This window comes from Anser cygnoides, chromosome 25, assembly GCF_040182565.1.
Source record: "Anser cygnoides isolate HZ-2024a breed goose chromosome 25, Taihu_goose_T2T_genome, whole genome shotgun sequence".
Lineage (NCBI taxonomy): Eukaryota > Metazoa > Chordata > Aves > Anseriformes > Anatidae > Anser > Anser cygnoides.
Window position 1 is genome coordinate 3,204,964 of NC_089897.1, and position 21,876 is coordinate 3,226,839.

At 56.2% G+C, this 21,876-nt stretch overlaps 1 protein-coding gene across 1 annotated transcript; it reads left to right on the forward strand.

Annotated features, from left to right (window-relative positions):
• Positions 1-5,222: 5,222 nt before the first annotated feature.
• On the forward strand, positions 5,223-16,383 carry DENND2D (DENN domain containing 2D). Its single transcript, XM_066982900.1, has 12 exons — positions 5,223-5,382; positions 8,441-8,622; positions 8,905-9,017; positions 9,130-9,199; positions 9,589-9,666; positions 9,761-9,901; positions 11,879-12,027; positions 12,132-12,309; positions 12,805-12,846; positions 13,693-13,783; positions 14,221-14,460; positions 15,497-16,383. Exons 1-12 carry the CDS (start codon positions 5,325-5,327, stop codon positions 15,556-15,558), a joined length of 1,404 nt encoding a protein of 467 aa, XP_066839001.1. The 5' UTR covers positions 5,223-5,324; the 3' UTR covers positions 15,559-16,383.
• The last annotated feature ends 5,493 nt before the right edge of the window (positions 16,384-21,876 follow it).

The window sequence follows — 21,876 nt, forward strand, 5'->3', positions numbered from 1 at the left end:
ATCCCAGTGACTCGTGCCAGGCCCGAGTAACTGGGGAAACAAACCGGTTTAGGGTTGTCCAACAGCGGTTCAGCTGCACCCTTCCCTGCTGCCACCAGAGAGCATCATGGGGACATTTAATCGAGCAGTCCTTACCCTAGATCCATCCCAAACCCTCCAGATACAGAGCCAGGCTTTGGGGAGATGCCCTTTTTGCACGGTTCTCAGTGTCCCTGATCCATGGTGGCACAGCCCCACCTGACAGCCCCGTGCCTCCCCTGGAGGAAGCATCACCCCAAAGCACCTCCGAGCAGCTAGGCCAGGACTTGGGGTTCTGAGAGTGAACAGGATTTTATCTCTTGACCCGACAACCTGCAAGGAGACCGCCATGGTAGAGATACTTCATCCTCCTCCTCCTCGCCCATGCGCGCACCAACACAGCAGGGCTGCTCGCGTATTTTTGCAGGGGAAGGCCACCGCGTCCAGCCCATTGTGACCAAGCGAGGGCTGAGCCTGCTGATGGCTTTTGCCACGAACACGTGCAGGGAGCTGGTTCCCATCTCCTGGGGGTTAGGAGGTGGCACAGATCCCAGGGGATCTGGTGACAGTGGAGGGGGGCTGTGGTCCTCAGGAAGGAGGAGGACCTCCCCCAAAACAGCAGTCGGACGGTGTGGGGAACACGCCAGGATCCCATGACATTCCTCCCCAGCTCCCGCAAAGCCCTTGCGATCCCACAGGTGGCAAAATGCTGCAGGAACGCTCAGGGACATCCAGCCCCAAGTGCCGGTGATGTTGAGAAGCTGATTTAATTTCACAACCTGCAAAGCCCATGGGGAGGAAACGGGGCCAGGACGGCGGGGCTGGCTCTTCCCTATCCCTGGCAGTCTGACTTCAAACCTGAAGTGCCACAGCCGTGCGCAAATCCACATCTTCCTCACATCCCACCCTGCCACCTGGATGGGCAAAAATACCCTCGGTGTCCCCCTTCTGCTGCTGCTTGTGGCTGGGGTCACCTCCTCCTCGCAGAGCGCGGGGAAGCTGATGTCCTTTGCACCCCAGCACAGCAGCCAGTGGGGACTGGGGGGAACGGAGGGAGCAGCCAGCAGCCGGTTATCTGATCCCGGCCGCTCCGGTGTAAACTTAGCATGGCCTTTCGGAAAGTTCTTGCTGTGGCAAAACACGCAGTAAATCACTGCTCTGGATGCCAACAATATTTCGAGATTAGCAAATCTTACAGAGCTCCTTGAGTAAAAGCTTGGTTCAGGGTCAAGGTTTGCAGCCCTGCCAGCGTAACTGGGGGGCTCTTGCTGTGCCAGCGCACCCCGGCCCCCCGGGGCTGTGCTGAGGTGCAAATGCTTCCTGTTCTTTGGAGAGAGTGGGGCAAAGTCTGGGGCCAGCACCACGTGCAGGGCAGCAGGTGTCATGTGGGTGCCCCCCCAGGCCATCAGAGGCAGGACTGACCCCCAGTTTCTGCCCTCCCCGTCCCAGCTCGCTCAGCCCAGCTGAGAAAATCCTGAAAATCCCCATTCTCCTTCTTTTCTTTGACAAGAAGCAAAACAAGCTCCGCACCGGCTGCCCCAGCCCCGCATCGTCCCATGCTCCCCAGGGGATGAGCCACCACCATCCCCAGTGCCCTGGTGCCCCTGGTGTCCCCAGCACCCTGGCAGATCCCTGAGCCACGATGCTTCAGAGCAGCAACGCCCAGAGCTCTGCAAAGGCCACCAGGAGGCTGGACCCTGCTGCCACCACCTGCTTCCACATATGCTGCGAGTTTCTCGAGCTCAGCTGGGCACTAATTGTGCGCCAGAGCCCCGCTTGGGGGGCAGAAGAGGAGGGAGAAACGCAGAACAGGGGCAGCAAGCACCTGGGAGCCAGCACCACGTGCACCCAGACGGACGCAGACTTTGCACGCTGCAGCTGATTAACACCTGAAACACACTGCCAAGGCCAAAGCAGCCCAGAGCTGGCATTTTTACCCGGGACAAGTTCCTGGCTCGGTACGGGGAGGCTGAGGAAGGTCTCGTGCTACACCTGAGGCGAGGCTGCGCAGCGCGACCCTTTCCATCTATGGATGCCCGCTTGCAAACCAGCGACGCCAGCCCAGCCATGAGCCTGTAAGCTGAGACGTCTTTGCTCCTCCTGACCATCAAACAGCCCCAGAAAGGAATGGTTTCCCTGCACTATATTTGCGGGGGGGGGGGGGCTGCAGCCCAGCACCAATCCTGCCCTCCCACCCAGTGCTGCCCGAGCCCCTCTGCCGAACACCACGTCCAAGGAATCCCAAGGGCAGATTAAAATACTTGGGATTAAAACCAGCTTGGTGCAAGGAAAAGCAGATGGATTTGCTTTGCTTTTTAATCACTGGGAGCTTTGCACCCCCCTCTGCAACCACCGTGCAGGAAATAGTCCCTAAATCTAAAAGACGAGGCTTTTTTTCATGCAGCAATGTGCGGTACGGGTCAGGGGTGATTTTGAAACAGGGCTCTCTGCACCCTGGGTATGGGCGCAGGGGGGCGTAGGGCCATAGGGGATGCATCTTGCTAAGAAGCCCCATTTTCAGTGTCCCGTGGGGGTTGGCATCTCTCTTCCTCACCCAGTCTGGGACTGCTTCACTCCTGGTTGTGGGACGGAGCACCCAGCTGGCGCTCAGCCCCCCGTGTCCAGACAGGGCCCCTTGCACCCCTGAGCATCAGGGGAAAGGGGCAGGTGGAGGATGTTACATGGCACCCCGATTTGGGGATCAGCCAGCTCCAAACAGGGCAGAAACGGTGCAAACACAAGCGAGCTGAGCCCACCTGCCCTCAGCAAACCTCCTGAGAGCCAGACAAGCAGGGAGAAGAGTCTCCGGAGGAAGCTGCCCTCTCCCGCCAGCTCTCCGGAGAAGTTTCTTTGCTCGAATGCTGCCATCCAGTGGGACAAACGCCCTGGAGTGGGAAAAAGCTGGAAACGTGGCCATGGGGGTCCTGGCCCCAGCCCCAGGGTGGGTCACCAGCCCCAGGCTGCCCAGGGGGGTCCTGCTGGGAACCTGAGCCCCCGGCTCCATGCCCCAGCCCTAGTTTTGTTATGGGGTAAAGTCAACAGCGCTCCCATGCTGCAGGGATGCTGAGCCAAGAAGCTCCAGCTCCTAACGTCCTCCCGAAATGTGGCACCTGGTGAGGGGATAGGGAAAGGGTGAGGATGCACCGGGGTGAGTCAAGGGGCAACAAGGTGAGGGGAGAGAGAGGAGGAGGAGGAGGAGGAGGAGGAGGAGGAGGAGCTGCAGTGCTAGCGGGGTCACAGCACAATGCCGAGGGCTCCGCAGGGAGAGGGTTTGCAGCGGGATGTTTGTGTCCTGAATACACCACGCTAGCAGAAAACCAAATACCAGCGTGTATTCATCAGCACTGGGGCTGCAAGGGAAAAACAAAACAAAACACAAAGCTCCCCGGGCTCAGTTTGGTGAAGCAAAATGATTTTGGCAGTGGCAACGGAGCAGTGCAATGGCGAGCTTTGCATCCGCAGTGGCCAGAAGCCCCCCAGATCCCACAATGTGCCCGTTTGTTGTCACGGTGGGTGGCTGGGTTCCTGCAGAAAAGAGCTTTCAGTGGGAATATTCAAAGTTCAACCTTTTTCAGCAGCGCAAGGTTTGCTGGATTGTGCCAGGGGCACAAAGGGACAGTGTTTCCTTGGGAGCGGGGAGGTTTGTGGCTGGGAACACGGCTCTTTTCTTCTGCGCACAGAAGGCGTCTGAGCAGAGTCAAGGCGTTATCGAAGCACAGGATCGTAGTCAGAAGCTTGGCTTAAAGGAAGCAAGCAGAAAATATTTGTGCATACGGGAAAAAAAAAAAAAAAGAAAGAATTCGGGGATTTCTTCTGGCTGAAGGCAGCAGCCATTCTTCCAGAGTCGCTCCGGTTTCCAGGAAAGGAGGGATTTTCCTCTGAAATCGAAAGGGAAAACCCCTAAATTTTTATTCTCCTGTTGTGCCAACAGGAAATTTCTCCTAGGAGCAACAAACACTCCTGCTGCCATCTCCTCCAAGATGCCCAAGTGCTCTTCCAACCCCTCGAGATCAGCCAGAAACCGTCCCCAGACCAGCAAATCCCTGAGGACCGCAGAGAGGCAGCAGCAGCAGGGAAGGAAAGGGGACGGGAGGTATCACAGTGCACAAAGGGAGGGGATTTGGTGTAGGAAAACTGGGCTATGTCTGAAAAAAGCCACGCTCCGGCACTAAGGCTAAGGTCTGTGCATAGCTCATCACACCTAAAATCCTCATAGCTGTGCCCAAAGCCCCCTCTGGGCGCTTTATTTGCTGTGTAAGCACTGCCTAAAAGTGTCAGAGGAAACACTGAGGGTCCGGGCAGGTGAATGATGGGGAAAGTGGATTTTTTTTTAAAGATATCACTGGTTTTAGAGAGTCTTTTCCCACTGGTGGGTCTGGAGTGGTGAAACCATGAGCAAAGCCCAGCGAAGCAGAGCGACCCCGCAGGCTGCCTGGTGGGGACGGGGCGGCCACCGCGTAGCAGTGCTAATGAACCCTGCTTCCCCCAGCAGCACGGGGAGCTGGCAACTGGCCTCTGCAGCCCTGGAGCTGGCCCAGCAACCTCTGAGTCACCCGGAGAGGGGAGCGACGCTCTGCCCGATGGACAAACGCCAGCACAGGTGACTGCACAACCCGGCCGGCGTTCCCAAGTCCAGACAAGCTCACAGCCATGGGGATGAAAGCGTGGCGGCAGCAGCAGGGCGGCTCGGCTGGTTCCCCAGCACGCCGCAGAGGGGACCCCAAAACCTCTGGCCCCTAGAGGGGACGGTTCAGCATCACCCCCGGCTTCGGGGTGCGCCCCTCCCGGCCCCTTGGGCAGCTCCCCCCTACCCGGGCTGGGGCCGGGTCCCCACCCTGATGCCCACGGGGCACTTCCCCGGTGCCCAGCTCCCCCATGCGCAGGTCCCCCTGGGTCCCCCCCGGTGCTCCCGGTGCCCGGTTCTCATCGTTTCCCTGTGCCCGGTGCTCCCTGGACCCTCGTACCCAGGGATGCTCCAGGCTCCCCCACACCCAGGTCCTCCCAGGACCCCCATGCCCGGTGCTCCCGGTGCTCCCGGTGCCCGGTGCTCCCGGTTCTTCCTCCAGCAGCCGCTCCCGGTTCCCGTGCCCTGTCGCTCCCCGTGCCCGGTGCCGCCGCCCCCGTGCCCCAGCCGGTGCCAGGTGCGGCCCGGCCCGGCCCCCCCCCGCTCCTCCTCTCCTCTCCGCCCCGTCCCGTCCCGTCCCTCCTCCCCCGGGAAAGCGAAAGCGCAACGGCGGGCGGAAGCCGACCCGTGCCGAGCCGAGCCGTGCCGCACCGCGCCGCACCGGGGGCGCACCGGGGCCACCATGGCATCATCCATCGGCAACTTCTTCCGACGGAGCCTGCGGCGATCGGGCCGCAGAGGTGAGGGCAGGGAGGGGCCGTCGGGACGGGACGGTGCCGGTACCGGTGCCGGTGCCGGTGCCGGTGCCGGCGGAGCGGGGACTTGCCCGGGCAATGCAGCTCAGCCTCACCGGGAGCGGCCCCGGTAGGGTCCCCCCAGCCATGCCCGGTGCCCGCCCCAAATCCCCGGGGCTCGCCGCATCCCCTGGGGGGCTCAGCCCTTGTGCTGCGCCCCGTCCCCGCGGAGCCAGCCCCGTCCCGAACGAGCCTGCTCCATCCCCCGGGGATTCGCCCACCCCCGGGCACTGGCACCCGGCCCCGGATGTTGGCACCCACACCAGAGGGAGCCCCTGGCTTCCCCCCCAGCCACGTCCCCAAAGGCTTTGCCAGCCCTTTGCCCGCTGAGCTGGCATCGGGCATGGTGGCCACACAAGCCCTCGAACTGGCCCGGATCAGCTCCACCAGCCCCGGCACCCGCAGGGTGCGGTGCCACCGAGGCAGGCAGCACCGCAGGGCCGCCGGGAGGGTGGCGCAGAGCTTGGTCCTTTGGGATCTGCCAGCACTGCCGAGATAGGGAATGGGGGGCTCCTGCCTGCCCCACCTCGAGCCGGAGCCAGGCTGGGGATTCTGGGGTTCGGTGCGACCCCCCCGTGGGCGCTGTTGTGTGCAGGCTGGTTCTCGCTCTCGCTGCGATATCTCGATTGTTTTTCCAAGCTCAGCAGAAAAGGCTCAGTGAGGCAAAAGCCATTTCCTCCCCGCCGGGGCAGGTGGGTGGCTGCGTGGTGCGAGCGGCTCACTGCCATGCAAATACACGCGTGGGGCTGGGAGATTTCCCCCCGCCGCAGCCCAGGAGCTGTTTGGGCAGAAAAAAACAGGTCGTGCTGCATCACGAAGCAGCCCCGAGCGCTGCCCTCGGCTGATAAGGAACTCCCCCAACAGCGTGGGAAGCCGTTCATGCAGAAAAACCTCCTTCTTTTAATGCCGGTGCCTTTTCATCGCGGGCCAGGGTGCAGCGCACCAGCCTTTGCCCTCTCCGTGCCTGTGGGAGGGAGGGGTGGGAATGCACAGCACCAGCACCACAGCTGCTTCCCTTTGGAGCTGCGGCCCCACCACGGCCTGGCTCAGCCGGGGACGTTCCCTGCTTGCAGCAGGGGGCTCTGGGCTGTTCCCAGTCCCTTCCAGTTCAGGCTGCGGCAGAGTTGTTGGCTGAGACAGCAGAGCAGCAAATCCCATCCCGTGACAGCAGCCTGCATCCCCGGGATGCGCGGGGAGCTGCTAATCCTGGTGGTTTGGGGGAGTGCTGGGATGCCACATTACACCAGTCCCGTGCTGCACAGTGGCGCGTGGCCCCATACATCCCCGGAGCTCATCTTCCAGCTCAGGAATGAGGTGCTGTGGTCTTGGAGGGATTTAGGCTTGGACACTTTGTGACCCAACGTGGTGCAGGAGAGCCCAGCCAGGTGAGTGGCACCATGCCCTCAGCAGTGCTCGCTGGGCCGGGCAGGATCGTGGGTCCGTCTGCGAGAGGCAGACCCACAGCTCGGTGTCAGCAGCTGCCCTGCCATGGAAGGTTTTCTCTTAAGTGTTTGAAAACCCAATGGAGAAAATGCAAATGCAGATCCTGTTGGAGAGCACGTCTTGCATTCCCTGAAATACAGGCCGGGACGGGACAGGACAGGACAGGCAGGATTTAACCGTGCTTTCACCTTACAACGTGCAAGGGGAAAGCAAACCAATGCTGGCATCCAGCAAGGATGGGAGCCACCAGCAGCCCTCCCCACGGTACAGCCTGGACAAGGCGATGGAGAAATGAGAGATGCCCAGGGACAGGCGATTCTGGTCCCTGGGCAGGGACCACCCGTGATGGGACTGCGAGTGTCACCTCCTCTGCCAAGCTTTCTGCTCCCGTCGGCTGCCAGTGACCAGGAGCGAAGGCTGGAACCCTGTTTCGGGACTAAAGGAGATGGCTACGGAGCTGGGGGGGGACACGCAGGGTGGGCCTGACCCCAGAACTGCCATCAGAGAAGGACATGGGAGCAGCCAACCACAGCTGGATATTGAGCTGCTGAGCTGCAGAAAGCCCACAGGATACTCTGGGATATGGGGACAAACTGCAGGAGTTGTTTCCTCCATGCGTTTGTTTTCCTGCCTGTTACACCTAGAAGCAGCTCAAGCGTTGCTGTAATGCCGTGCCATAATCAGAGGCAAGACCAAGTCCAGGACAGCTTCAGTGCTGGGAACTGGGCATTTACAAGGTCACAGGCGGCTGCTGGGAGAGGGCAGAGCTGTGGCATGGCCTCAGCCCCCTGCCAGCCCCGAGCTCCTCCGCTGCCAGCCCTCGATCACGCTGCCCCGTGGCACCCATCCCAGGGCCCTCGGAGATGTCAGCTCGGGCTCTTCTCCTTTTCATTTCTCAGTTTGGGTTTGTGACAGCTGACGCTCCCCAGCTGTTCTCCCCAGCCGGCCCAACAAAAATGAGGATGCAGTTGCAGGGAGCTGCTTCGCTCTGGGAGCTGCGGCTTAGGGAAAACCCTCGAGTATCTCATTTGCAATCAGCAATTCCCAGGACTGAGGGCATCTGGCAGGGAGACTTTGGGATTCATCTCACTGGAGCTTTTGGAGGTGCTCAAGCAACATCTGTGCTGGCTGTTTGCTGCTTTTTTCCCCCTAAGAAAATAAATTTAAGTGCTCCAAAAACATTCCCACACATTTCTGCAGAGACCGTCTGCTCTCCACCACCCCACATGCCAGATTTGCTATGGGTATCCCTCTGCCCTCACTGACAGAGGGTGAAGGAGTTCTGGGGGGCTCTGACAGTGCTTAGATTTTCTCCAAAAGACTCCTAAAAGCTAATTCTTTCTTTCCTTTCTGTGTCCTGCGCTGATGGGTCCCTGGCTGTTCACCACCGCCCTTGCAGGGTGCACGGGGCATCGGGTCCCGCTCCCCTCTGGTCGGTTCTCGGGTAGCTCTGCGTCTCCTGTCCTGCCACCAAGACACCTCCTGGCCTTTCATTTCACTGTGCTCTCTTTTTTTTTATTTTTGTTGCGTTTGTTTTTTGCTTTTTTTTTTTTGGCTACAGAAGGAAAACAGGAGGCCCCTGCTGCAGAAAGCAACTCACGAGCGCTGCAAGGGAAGGCAGGAGACCGGAGCTCTGTCCTCTACTCCGCCGGACAGTTTTTCTTCGAGTACCTGGTGGTGGTGTCGCTGAAGAAGACTTCAGATGGACGTTACGAACCCAAGATAGCATACCAGTTCCCAAAGGTATTTAGTCCCCCTTTTGGGGAAAAATATGAGTTTTCTGAGGTTTGCAGAGTGCAAACAGGTGCCTGCACCTGGGTGCCTGCACTGCGCCCCAATATCCATGGGGTAAAACCGGCTGAAGTTGGGACTTTGGGGAGATGCTTGCCCAGGGATGTGCAGGCACCTTCTGCTTCGGTCTGACCCGGGGACGCTGGGGCCAAAAGGTCCCCCCCTGCCCCCAGCAGAACCCCGGGGCTGTGGGCACCCTGCGTCGCCCTGACTCGCGGCATCACTTCGTTCCAGCGCGAGAACCTCCTGAGGGGCCAGAAGGAGGAGGAGGAGCGCCTCCTGCAAGCCATTCCCCTCTTCTGCTTCCCCGATGGCAACAACTGGGCGCCTGTCACCGACTTCACCAGGTACCTGCCCCGCTGCGGGGCCCCGGCCACCGCTTCCCACCCGGTGTCGCCGTACGTGGGGGCTGCGGGCTGGGAGAGCCGCCCCGTCCCCATGCCTTGTCCCTCCTTGCAGTGAAACCTTTTCCTTCGTCCTGACGAACGTGGACGGCAGCAGGAAGATCGGCTACTGCAGGCGGCTGCTGGTGAGCATCCCCCATCAGCTCCGGGAATGGTGGAGAGTGTGGCAGGAGGTCTCGGAGGATGGGGAGGAAACTTTGGGAATACGCCAAAGGGCTTTGCACCAAAACTATTAACAACTCCAGCATCCAAACTGCCTTCTCCAGGCCCCAGCACCATCTGCTTATACAGCATGGACTGCGTCCTTGGCCAGAGCACCGGCTCCGAAAATCCTCCAGTGGGCAGTTTTTTCTTTTCCATTGAAATGCCAGAGCCATCCATGCCCCTCAAAGGGCATCTCCTTGGGTTCCCAGCACATCTCGCGTGGCGAATGGGGCTGGAGTTCACTGGGGAGAGCAGGGAGATGGTGTCGTGGGGCTGGGAGATGCTCAAACCCTTTCCCATCCTCTTCCAGCCCTCCGGCCGTGGCGTCCGCCTCCCTGAGGTCTTCTGCATCATCAGCTGCCTGGGCTGCTTTGGGCTCTTCTCCAAGGTAGGGATGCGGTGGCTCCATCCAGCACAGTGGTGGCCCTGGCAGCCGTCAGGCCGCCCACCGGGGTTTGACGGCTCCTTTCTGCCTCCCCCAGATCCTGGACGAGGTGGAGAAGAGGCGCCAGATCTCCATGGCGGTGATTTACCCCTTCATGCAGGGCCTCCGGGAATCGCCCTTCCCGGCTCCAGGGAAGACGGTCACCATCAAAAGCTTCATCCCCGAGTCGGGCACAGAGGTTGGTGGGGTTCTGGGGGCTCAGCACCTTCTGGTCTGCTCCAACATGGGGAGCCCGGGCTGTCCGCTGGAGCATCCTCCATATCTGCAGCACCCATGGGTGCTCCCTGGAGCAGTGGGTCAGGCTGGGGGGGCTTCATGCCCTGGGAGATGTGGGTGCCCCCTCCCTCCTCGCCGAGGAGGAGAGCAGCCAGTGGTGAGGATGAGGAGAAGGGTGAGGAGAAGGAGCAGGAGGAGGAGGAGGAGGAGGAGAACGATGAGGAAGAGAGGAGAAAGATGGATGAGGATGAGGATGAGGACGAGGACGAGGACGAGGACGAGGACGAGGACGAGGATGAGGATGAGGCTGGATCCCATCCACAGTGATGCCACCTTGCAGCTCCATCAGCCCGGAGCTGGAGCAACCAATGCAAAACCTCACCTGGCACCGTTCCTTAGCTCGCTGCCGCTTGCACGAGCAGCCCGTGCGTTGGCACCGCGCCGTGCCGGGGCACCTGCAGCACCCTGCCTGCAGCACCCTGCCTGCAGCACCCTGCCCACGAGCCGCAGGTCACACCTCTGGGCTGGGGCTCGCGGTGGGGCCGGGGCTGTGGCACTGTCGCAGGCTGCAGCTCGCCCTCCGCACCAAGGGTGTGCCGCCGGCGTGTGGCAAGCCCGGCTCTTACCTGCGGTGCTGCTCAGAAAGATCTGAGCAGGGCACGGAGCCCACGGGGCTCATCTCGCCCACGCACAGCACGGGGCCAGGCTAGCACAGGCAGAGCCTTTTCTTTTTCTTTTCCTTTCCCCTCCGGTGAAGCTTCAGTGAAAAAAATGGGTTGGATCTGCCCCGGCACCTCGCAGGATAACGTCAGTGCTGAGCATCGCTGGGGACGTGTCCTGCCAGGGTGGGTCTGGGAGCAGGATCCCTCCTCTCTAGTGCAATTTGGCAGCTGGCTATCAAATTGCAAGAGATTTCTTCATCCAGGAAAGCTTGCGCAAGGGCTTTGCACATTGCTCAATGCTCTGGCTGAGGGCCAGGCTGCAGGGAGCGTGGCTGGGGGTGACGGAGAGGGAGGACACATGGGGACGTTCTTCGAAAGAGATGGGCTTTGGGGCTCCAGGCAGGGGCTGGAGCAAGTCGGGGAGATCCATGAGAAAACGGGAAGGCGGTGGAAATAAATTCTGGGTGCTGCATGGGCCGGGAGCTGAGGACCACGCAGGATTTGTGCTGGAAAGGGGCTGCGGAGCCCGGCCAAGCCCTGAGCTGCTGGCTGGGAACACAGCTGGAAGTGTGTCACAGCCCGGGGAGGAGAGGGTAATCCCCGAACCCAGACAAAGCTGGGGCCAGGGCCATGATGGGCAACACAGTCCTGCCAGCCCCTCGCTGGTCGCTGTCTGGGGCTGCCCACAGTGGGGAACATGCATCGACCAGGTTTAGGAGGTTCCTCTCCAGGGCAGAGCCAGCAAAACGGACAGACCACCCGCAAATATCTGCTCCGTGTTTCACCTTTAGGCCATCCTAGCTGTCACGAGGCGACATGGCCCTCTGAGGGAGTCTTTTGAGGAAGCTTATGTGGTTTTTATAGCAAAAAAGTCATGTCCTAATCCTTCCTCCTTTTCCCGGGCAACTTTCTCCACTGTTGCTCACAGGCGAGCTGTCAGCTGCTGAGATCGGGGCACTTCCCTGCTGGGCTCCTACCAGAGACTCATGAGCACTGGAGAAAAGAGGCATTTTGGTTAAAATTCCATTACCCTAATTAATAAATGCCACAGTACGCATCACCACTGCAGCTTTGTTGCTGTGTGTCCCAAATCGCCACGCAGGACAAGAAGTTTGTGCTTTGCAGAGGGTCTTGACGGAGGTGCTGCAAACTCCAGGAAGGGTGTTTGGGCAGCGCCGTGGTCATTAATTGCTCCCAAACTGCCTTCCTGGGGGGCCAGGTCGGTGTTGGGGGGACATTTCACCTCCTAAGGGGGTTTGGTGGCTCTCCCTCTGCAGCTCATCGAGCTCACGCGGCCCGTGGACGCCCACCTGGAGCACGTGGAGTTCCAGGCGCTGCTCCAGCGGCTCAGCCCCAACCTCATCCTGCACATCTTCGCCTCCGCCGTGTTGGAGCGGCGGCTCATCTTCCTGGCCGAGGAGCTGAGGTGAGTCCTGAGCTCTTTATCTTCAAAAAAAAAAAATCAAAACCAACACCACCAAAGCCTTGCAGGATGCAGCTGAGCTCAGGGCGCTCCTTGTCCTCTCGCAGCGTCCTCTCGCAGTGCATCCACGCAGTGGCTGCTCTCCTCTACCCCTTCACGTGGGCTCACACCTACATCCCCGTGGTCCCCGAGTGCCTGCTCGACACCGTCTGCTGCCCCACGCCCTTCATGGTCGGCATCCAGATGCGGCACCTGGAGCGGGTCCTGGATCAGCCAATGGAGGAGGTATTTCAGCCAGGGAGGGTGAAGGTGTCTGGATGGAGACGTGAATTTGTCCATCACCCTGCAATTGTGCTGGCTCCGGGGCTGAAGGCTCAGGTTGCGCCCTTTTCCCTTCTGGAGAGAGATTCTCCAGATTGGGTTTTTGTGTCCCTCCTCCTTCTGGCACCTGGGGCAACACCTCCACATCCCCTGGGTGCTGCCCCAGGACCCACAGCCCTGACCCTGGGGGCTCAGGGAGCCGACATCAGCTGCTGGCTGCTGGCATTGTCCCAGCCCTGCAGAAGCAAAGAGAGGCTGGGGATGGCCACCAAGCCTGGGGCAAACACAGCCGCTGGGGAGATGCCTGCAGCACAGAGGGACCGAGCCCTCTCCTGCCACCCTTGTGGGCTGCAGACACAGTGGTCTGATCCCAAAATGGGCGGGAGGAGGCCACGGTGCCAGGGATGTCTTGGGTGAGTCTGGCTGCTCAACCTGGTTGCTCTCTCTGCTCTCTTTCAGGCTCTGATAGTTGACCTGTGCGAAGGGAAGATCATCCGGGCGGTAGGTGCCCCTGCAAAGGGCCTGGGGCTGGGCTGGGCCCCCTGTCCCCCCTCGGTCCCTGCTGCCTGGCAGCTCTCCCGTTTGGGTGTCAGGATGTCAGGGTGTCCCTCTGTTGTGGTTTAACCCAGCCGGCAGCTCAGCACCACGCAGCCGTTTGCTCACCCTCCCCCCTCCCTCTCTGGGATGGGGAAGAGAAACAGGAAAATGAAGCCTGTGGCTTGAGACAGAGACAGTTTATTAGGACAGAAAAGAAAATAATAGTAACGATAATAGCACTACTACTAACAATGTGTACGAAACAAGTGATGCAGAATGCAATTGCTCACCACCCGCTGACCGTTGCCCAGCCTATCCCCGAGCAGCTGGCCCCCCGACCCTGGCTAGCCACCCCTATATATTGTTTAGCATGACCCCATAAAGTATGGAATACCCCTTTGGGCAGTTTGGGTCAGCTGTCCTGGGTCTGTACCCGCAGCCTGCCCGCTGGCAGGACAGAGCGAGAAGCTGAAAAGTCCTTGGCTTAGTGTAAGCATTGCTCTGCAACAATTAAAACATCAGTGCGTTATCAACATTCTTCTCATCCTAAATCCCAAACATAGCACCCTACCAGCTACTAGGAGGAAAATTAACTCTGTCCTAGCCGAAACCAGGACACCCACAAATGGGTTTCTCCACCCGCTGCATCTGTCCCATGAGCCAGAGCACCTGGGTCTGTGGGCATCCCACGCCCAGCATCACCGTGCGCGATAATTAATGAGCCCTACAGAAAGCCCCACTGATGAGCTGCCCGAACCCGAGCCACATTCCCAGCAGTGCCAGGTGCTTCACAGCCCCGTTGCCTTCCAGGTCGGGGATGAGGAGGAGATCTTGCCCATCAAGCTGCAGAACGAGATGCTGACGTCTCTGAACAGGCACAACAACAACAACAACGTGCACAGTAAGGGCGTCTCTTTACAGGTGGTAAAATGCGTGCAGCTGCCCTCCGCGGGTGGCCACAGTCCCCAGCAAAATGGCTTTTCTAATGGCACCTGGCCTGAGGTGTTCCTGCCCCAAACTGAGGCAAAATGCAGCCACAGGAGAGAAATGCCTTGGCCCTTCTCCAGCCCTGCAAAATGTGATAGCAGGAACAAGTGATTCTGCTTCAAAAATCGGGTTTTGTCAGTATTTGGCCTGCAAAGATGCTGCTGCCCTGGAAAGCAAATGCAGCCAGTGCTCCTTTAGCGAAATTAGCTTACAGACAGAGGGAGGTTTTAAGGAAATAACAGTTTCTTGGGATGGAAGCACAGCCTGTGAAGTGGCCAGGTTAAAATAGGACCATCTTCCGTATGTCCAGAAGTGCCATGCCCACCTCTTGTGCTCCGTGTCCTCTTCCAGCACCCGAGCAGGTGAACACGCTCGTCTCCGAGGCCTTTGTGCAGTTCTTCGTCCGAATAGTTGGACACTACGCCTCGCACATCAAGTGGAGTAAAAACGGCCCAGGCACCTTCCAGGAGCGAGCCTTCTGCAAAGCCATCGCCTCCAAGACCAACCGCAAGTTTGTGAAGAAGTTTGTGAAGACGAACATGTTCTCCCTATTTATTGAGGATGCAGAGAAGAACAGGATCCCGCAGGAAGGTAAGCGGCCTCATCTCTCCTTTCTTCACTGGTCGGGTGAGCTCTGCAAAGTCCTGGGGCATTTGGTTAAGGGAAAAAGATGCCCCGTGCCCAGGGCAGGCTGCAGCGCTGGGCTGGGGATACTCAGGGCAGCAGGAGGCACTTGAGCACCCATTTGCCTTCAATACTTGCATTTCTCCGTCCCTGCCAAGCAATCAAAAAGCCATCCCCGGGCTCATTTTAGATCTTGTCTGGGGCTGAGGCAGGCTTACCAAGGGCTCAATGTTCAGGCAAACATGCCAGTAGCAGCACAAATATTTGGCTTGGACTCAGGCAGCAGCTGGGAGCTGGCTCCTAGCTGTGCTGCCAGCAGGTCCTGACTCATCTCTGCCGCCGGCTCCAGCGCGGATCCGTGGTGGCTGGGTTGGTGCTTCCTCTTGCCCAGGAGGGCACCAGCCCGAGCCGAGCCTCCTCCCGGCTCACAATGAGAGCAAACAGAGGCGAGAGAGGTTGAGGACGTCACCAAAAACATCTGTCGGTGGCCAGAGACGCCGTGGCCTGGGGTGCAGCACAGCAGAGGGCGCGTGGGGCAGTGCTGCGGGCGGCAGGCAGCACGTGGAGCCTGTGGTGGGTCCCTTACAGCCCGCCTGCAACCTGCCCATCGGGGCACGGACCTGGGAGAGAGGCGTGGCACAATCCCAGCTTTCCTGTCATATTCCCAGCCTACGTCACCGTTCTGGCTGTTCACAATCTCGGGGCCTCCCACTTTCTTTCCTCCTCGCTGGTTGGATAGGAAACACTGAAACTGAATAGGAGTGACGGCGTGGGTTAAAGCCTTACGCTAACCCAAGCTTGATAAAGCTCATGTGGGGTGGGTGGAGAGTGCTGGGTGGAACTGCCACGACCTCGATGCCACCCTCACCTGGGTGACAGCCACACAGCCGGGCCCTCCCTGCGTCCTGCCGCTCAGCTCCGTGCACAAGCAACGGAGCATGGATGCGACAGCTCTGGCACTTGCGGTATTTGGTGACGGCAAACGACCTTTTCTTGTCCACAGTGTATTTCCAGCAGAAGATAACAGAATACCACGAACAGAAGAAGCACCGGAGGGACTCCTGAAGTACAGCCGGGAGCATCAGAGCTGGAACTGAGCAGGTCTCTGCCAGCAGCACTGCGCTGTGCCAGCTTGAGCCGTGCCCCGTCCAAGGGCAGAGCACACTGGACTCTGCTGGATCTGCCCGCCCGTTCCTGCCTGTGACTCACGAGAAGCACCAAACACCAGTTTCAACCCTTTCCTTTCTCCCTCAGGGCACCATTGCACTGGAAAACTTTTGCACAGAGCTAGCACGCAGGCCATGGTTTCTTTTCCAGCCTTGCTAGCGACAGGGACAAACCACACCTCAGTGCCCAGCTCTGCACCGAGCCTTTGGCCATGTCAGGACTTCACGTGGAGACGGAGGGAAGTCAGGGAGCAGGTGCCTGCTGGCTGCAGGACAACAAGGGCTGTAGAGTAATTGTTAAAGAAAAAAGAAAAAAAGGATGAGTAGGAAATGCTGTTATTTCTAATTAAAACAAACCTAGGTTTTGCAAATAAGCAACATCCTATGAAATATGTTTCCGAGGATTCTAGTATTAGCAGTTGTTTCACTTTGTTTTCTGTCGAGATACGCTCATTGTTCAACACCAGCAGGAGCAGTCTCTGTGGGTTTTAGCAGTTTCCTCTGTAGTAGCTCTCTTCTTTGTTGGTACTACTTGGAGCAACAATCCCAGTTTAGCTCTTTGAAGAAACGAAAATACTCTTTCCCAACAGGTTATTTATTCGCACTGTAAGCAAACTGTGAAGGCCACCGGGCTATGTTTTGTCGTGGAGGGAAACAGCAGATCAACAGCTTCGGGCAGGGAGGAAGTAATAGTTAAACCAAGTAGTAAAATATGAACATTCTACTTGTTCCTGGTTTTGATGCCAACTTCTTTTAAAACCTCACTGTTTTTTTCAGTGCTGTTTCTGAAATGTGATGCCTGCAGCAGATAAAGCTAAACTGCAGTTCTCCCTCCCTGCTTTTCTAACACATTCGCCCAGGGAACAAGCACGGCAGCACAGAAAGCAGGGGCCGACTGCAGATGCACCTGGTTCCTTCCCGGACATGGAAGGAACCTTCCCTTGGAGGAGAAGTGGATGAACAGGGAAGGAAACTTGCTTCTCCCCAGCAAGAGCTGTGGTAAAAAGCAGAGCTTCATCCTCCTCTGTGGGACTGTAGAGCCAAGCTGCCGTATCGGTCAGCAGCTGCCGGTCATATGTACCACACATAGACGGTTATCAAAACTATCGTTTAATACAGCTTTTGCAGTGGCATTGAGTTGCCACTGAATGCCAGAGCAAGAGATTTTATATAAACACGAAAAAATAAGCAGGCTGTCTGCCAGACAGCTTTCACTTTCAGAGCCGTTGAACGCCTGACTAACAAAAACAAGAGACGCAAAGGGCAATTATTTTAGAACTATTTGTGTAGTCATGCACAAATACAAGCAACAGAAAAACACTTGGACAGAGGATAAAAACTGAACAGCAACGAAACACTCCATCCACACTGAAAGAAAATCAGTGATGTTTTGATCAACTCCCATGTGTGTTTGAGGGAGAGAACCAAGAACAATTTGTCAGAAAAAAAAAAAAAAGAAAGAAAGAAAAAAAAGTGGGTTTGGCACTGTAAGTATCTTCTTTGACTCCACAAGTTCACTCTCATGGGTAGAGAGAATGTTACAAGCAGTCAACAGGAAGTTAAAGGTTAGCGATCTTTCTCTGTGCTTTTTTTCAATTGAGTCTGCCAGCAGAAAAGGGAAACAGAGGGGTGGGGAAATCAAGGGCACTAATCAAGAATTGTCCCTTTGGTAAAGACCACTTGCTCCCTCTTTTCCTTCTTGCTCACTACTACTTTGAGAAGATGCTGACCTCTTTTGGTTGTGAAGTGTAACACAACATCTCACTGAGAAAAATGGGAAGCGGTCCTTGCTTTGGCAATGGGTCTTCGAAAGAGTTAGAAGTCACAAAAGAGACTCGAAGGCTTGCTTCTGCCTAAGAAAAATGTAATAGAAAGTGTTTCCTTAGGTGCTGAAAAGAAAATGGAGTTATGCAGAAACCGATCCCTAAATTAAAAAAGATGTCATTCAAATGTAGCCCATGCAAACATCAGCATGGGTTATACAGCAGGTTAGAAGGGTGCGTGCTCTCTTGTGTGCTTGCCAGAGAACAGTATGAAATGCAGTCTTAAGCTACTTAAAGCACTTTTCCTTTCGATTTTGTTATGGAGAAAGGGACTTAGATCCATTTCCAGTGACCAGCTCAGAAAAGCATTGTTTGGGAAGTATCCAAGTCTTTAGCCCGGCCTCTCACTTAGCTCCAGGGAAGCCAAAAGGGGAGAGCAGGGATGGGTACAGAGCAACCAGGCAGCTTTCTGGCACCAACTGCTCTGCCCACCATCCAGCAGCAGCTCCAGAGCTACAGGCAGCTGAGGATGCTGGAGCAGGCTCCAGCCTGCTGGAAGAGGCAGTCCCCACGTGCTGTAAGATGAGCTGTCGGGGAAGAAGACTGGCGTGGCTGAACAGGGAACTTTTGCTGAGTCTCCAGGAGAAAAAAGAGAGTTTATGTCCAGTGGTAGAAGGGACAGGCAAGTTCAGGAGAGAACAAGGAAGTTGCCAGCATATGCAGAGAAAAAAACAGGAAAGCTAAAGCCAAGCATGAGCTCAACCTGGCCACTACGGTAAAAGAAAACAAAAAAAAATGTAAGAGGAGGGGCAAGGAGAATCTCCATCCTTTACTGGATGCGGTGGTGAACATGACTACTGAGGACAGGGAAAAGGCTGAGGCTCTTAATGCCTTCTTTATATCTGTCTTTGACAGTCAGACCAGTTATCCTTGGGGTACTCAGCCTCCCGACCTGGAAGTCTGGGATGGGGAGCAGAAGAAGCCCCCCACAGTTCAGGTGGAAGGAGTTAGAGACCTGCTGCTCCACCTGGACTATCACAAGTCTATGGGGTCAGAGGAAATCCACCCGAGGGTGCTGAGGGAGCTGGCGGATGTGATTGCTGGGCCGCTTTCCATCATCTATCAGCAGTCACAGTCATTTGGAGAGGTCCCAGATGACTGGAGAGTTGCTAATGTGGCACCCATCTGTAAGAAGGGTCACGAGGAGGATCTGGGGGACCACAGGCCTGTCAGCCTGACCTCGGTGCCAGGAAAGGTGATGGAACAGGTCATCTTGAATGCAATCATACAGCATCTGCAGGACAACCGGGGGGTCAGGCCCAGTCAGCATGGGTTCATGAAAGGCAAGTCCTGCCTGACCAACCTCATCTCTTTCTGTGACTGGGTGGCCTGCTTGGTGGATGAGGGAAAGGCTGTTGAGATCATCTACCTAGCCTTCAGCAAGGCCTTTGACATGGTCTCCCACGGTATTCTCCTGGAGAAGCTGGTGGCCCATGGCTTGGACAGGTACACTCTTTGCTGGGTTAAAAACTGACGGCTGAGGGATCTGGGGGTGTTTAGTCTGGAGAAGAGGAGGCTCAGGGGAGACCTTACTGCTCTCTGCAACTACCTGAAAGGAAGGTGTGGGGAGCTGGGGGTCGGCCTCTTCTCGCAGATAACCGGAGATAGGACTAGAGGAAATGGCATCAAGCTGCAACAGGGGAAGTTCAGGTTGGAAATGAGGAGACATTTCTTTGCAGAAAGAGTGGTCAGGCATTGGGATGGGTTGCCCAGGGAGGTGGTGGAATTACTGTCCATGGGGGTGGTCAAGGAAAGGTTGGGCCTGGTGCTTAGGGACATCGTTTATTGGGTGATAGCAGTGGTAGGGGGAACAGTTGGACCAAGTGATCTTGGAGGACTTTTCCAACCTTAGTGATTCTGTGTTTCTATGAAAGAGGAAGAAAATGGCCCAGGGCCACAGTCTTCCCCCAGACCTCCAAATCCCCCCCCCCCCCGTTACCCTCCACTCCTCCTGTATCTCCTCCCTTCCATTATGCTGTAAGTCTTCCTGACAGCTCTGCCCTCATTCCCTATGCCTTCATGACTGATGATGTTCCTGATCAGCAACTTTTAAGGGCTGCTCATTTTGTGTTGGCCCAACATTGAAAAGCAGCTTGATAATACCAAGCAAGTTTGCTCATTCACCTGGCCAGCACAATGTGGCAAGATCTCTAACACCCTTCCATTTAATGCCAGGAGGGTGGACAGACTGCGTAATGCAAGAAGCATGCACGTCCCTAGAGTCAATCAAGATCAGTGAAGAAAGAAGACACCATGCTGAAAACCAGGGCAGGTACTGAAGAAAATACCCTATTTATTTCTTTGAACTCAGTCTGCCTCTCAAACCAGCTGCTTGTAGGTGGAGGCACAGCGTTTGCTGCTAGAGACAGAATCACAGAATCACAGACTGTTAGGGATTGGAAGGGACCTTGAAAGATCATCTAGTCCCATCCCCCCGACTGATGGAGGGAACTGGGCCTCCCACCATGGGTTCTCCTTGGGTGGGTGCTGCTCTGTGACACCTCTGCTTGGGTGGTGGAGAAAGCCTCCATTTTTCCGGATGGCCAGAAGCATTCCCTTGCCAAATCAACAAGGCTAAGGAGGTAACCAAGGCATTGTTACAAGAAATAATACCGAGATTTGGGTTCCTGTGGTAATTTTATCAGATCGTTTCATCACTTTGTTGCTTTGTAATTACAGCTTTAATTAGCATGTCTGATGCAACTTTTGATGCTAACATACATGTCTCACTTGTGAAGAACGTTGTATCTAGGGAAATAGAGACCAACATTCAGAAAATTTGGGAACATACCAAAGTTCTCCATCAAATATCTCAGGATGGAGCTACTTAGGAACTCCAAGAGTTGTGGGATAAATTAACCTCATGGTTGCCCAATGTCACCTGGCTAAAATAATTATTTGTATTATTTTGTTGCCAAAGTGTTTTATATTTTGTAGTAAGAATGTCCTAACCGACTACGAATCCTGGAAAAAGCATCAACTTCGTCAGAAGATAGAATCAGGAAAATACTTTAGAAAGTCCTTAGAAAAAGAGAGTATTTTGCAGAAACAAGTAAAAGAATTTACTAACGGTTTAGAAAATGGGGGGTTGAAGTAAGGAATAGATGCTAAAGGGTTAACTGTAGAGCTATAGCAGGTCTGGAGAGGCCACCCCATGCTGATTTTGCAAGTTTTAGTTAACACAGATGTATATTGTAAACTAATCACAAGGGCAGGACTGAGGCAGGATAGTTCTGGAAGATAAGGGATTTCTATAGCCCAGGCCATTGTGAACACTAGTTAGCAAGAAAAGAAAAGCGATAAAACGGGCAGATAGCACATTCCCTGTTAAGCAAGAACGGGTTCAGACGAGTTTTACGACTGAAGTGAAAAGTCCATAGTGAGGAAGACATACAGCCTTCATCCCGAACACCCCGGCCCACGACCACAAGGTGGCACTGAGCGTGCGCAATTGGGAGGATTTAAAGGCGGAGACAATGGAAATAATTTCTCGGAACTCATTGTAATAAAACCGCCCTTTCGGGGAGAGGTTATGAATATGTATAGACGTCCCCTTACCGGTGTAACTCCTGCTGTATAAATACAGGATGAACTACTGTGGCGGGTGCGCACGATTGTGGTGGGGCGACCCTGTGTGCTGCCCAGCGCTGAATAAACACACCTAGTTTACAACTTTGCAGGTTGTGGAGTCTGTTTATAGGTTGTGGAGTCTGATTACAGGTTGGGGAGTCTGTTTACAGGTTGGGGAGTCTGTTCCCCGCACTTCACCATCTTGTCCCGCCTTTCCCTCACGGGCTGAGGCAGCCTCAAGATGGCGACTGTGGGGTGGCCTGTGTGGAGGCACTGGGTTGTGTGAGGGAGGGCCGCGGGCAGCATGGAGGGAGGCTCAGCCCTCAGCTCTGGGGCTGGGGAAGGTGCTGAGACCCTCCTGGAGTGGCCTCGCTGGTCTGGAGAAGGGGAGGAAGGCTGCCTTGCCCTGGCCAGCGTGCCTTTTGTGTGTGCTTCGAGTGTTAGGTGAATCTCTGGGTTGTGAGCAAAGAAGGTGCACGCTAATTAGAACGGTAATTTTTGGTGCAAACAAAATAAAGGGAAATATACCCTGAAGTCACACTGTCCTGCTTCCTTAGCTAGCCAGTTCCTGCGTGTCCATTGTCATAATGCTCAGGGTGACATTTCAGTCTCTTTCATGCTTGTCGCAGGAGTCATTGTACACCTTGAATAATTATCCCTGAAAGGTTGTGCAGAAGAATCCAGTGTTAATGCAGAAGGGAGTGTCCTGCAGGTGCAGTGATGGAATTTGTTCAGGGTTCCCTAAGCGTAAGAGATGACCGTCTAACTTGATCTTACCCAAATGCTGTTCTTTCCCAGACATTCATTCCTTTATATTCCTGGTT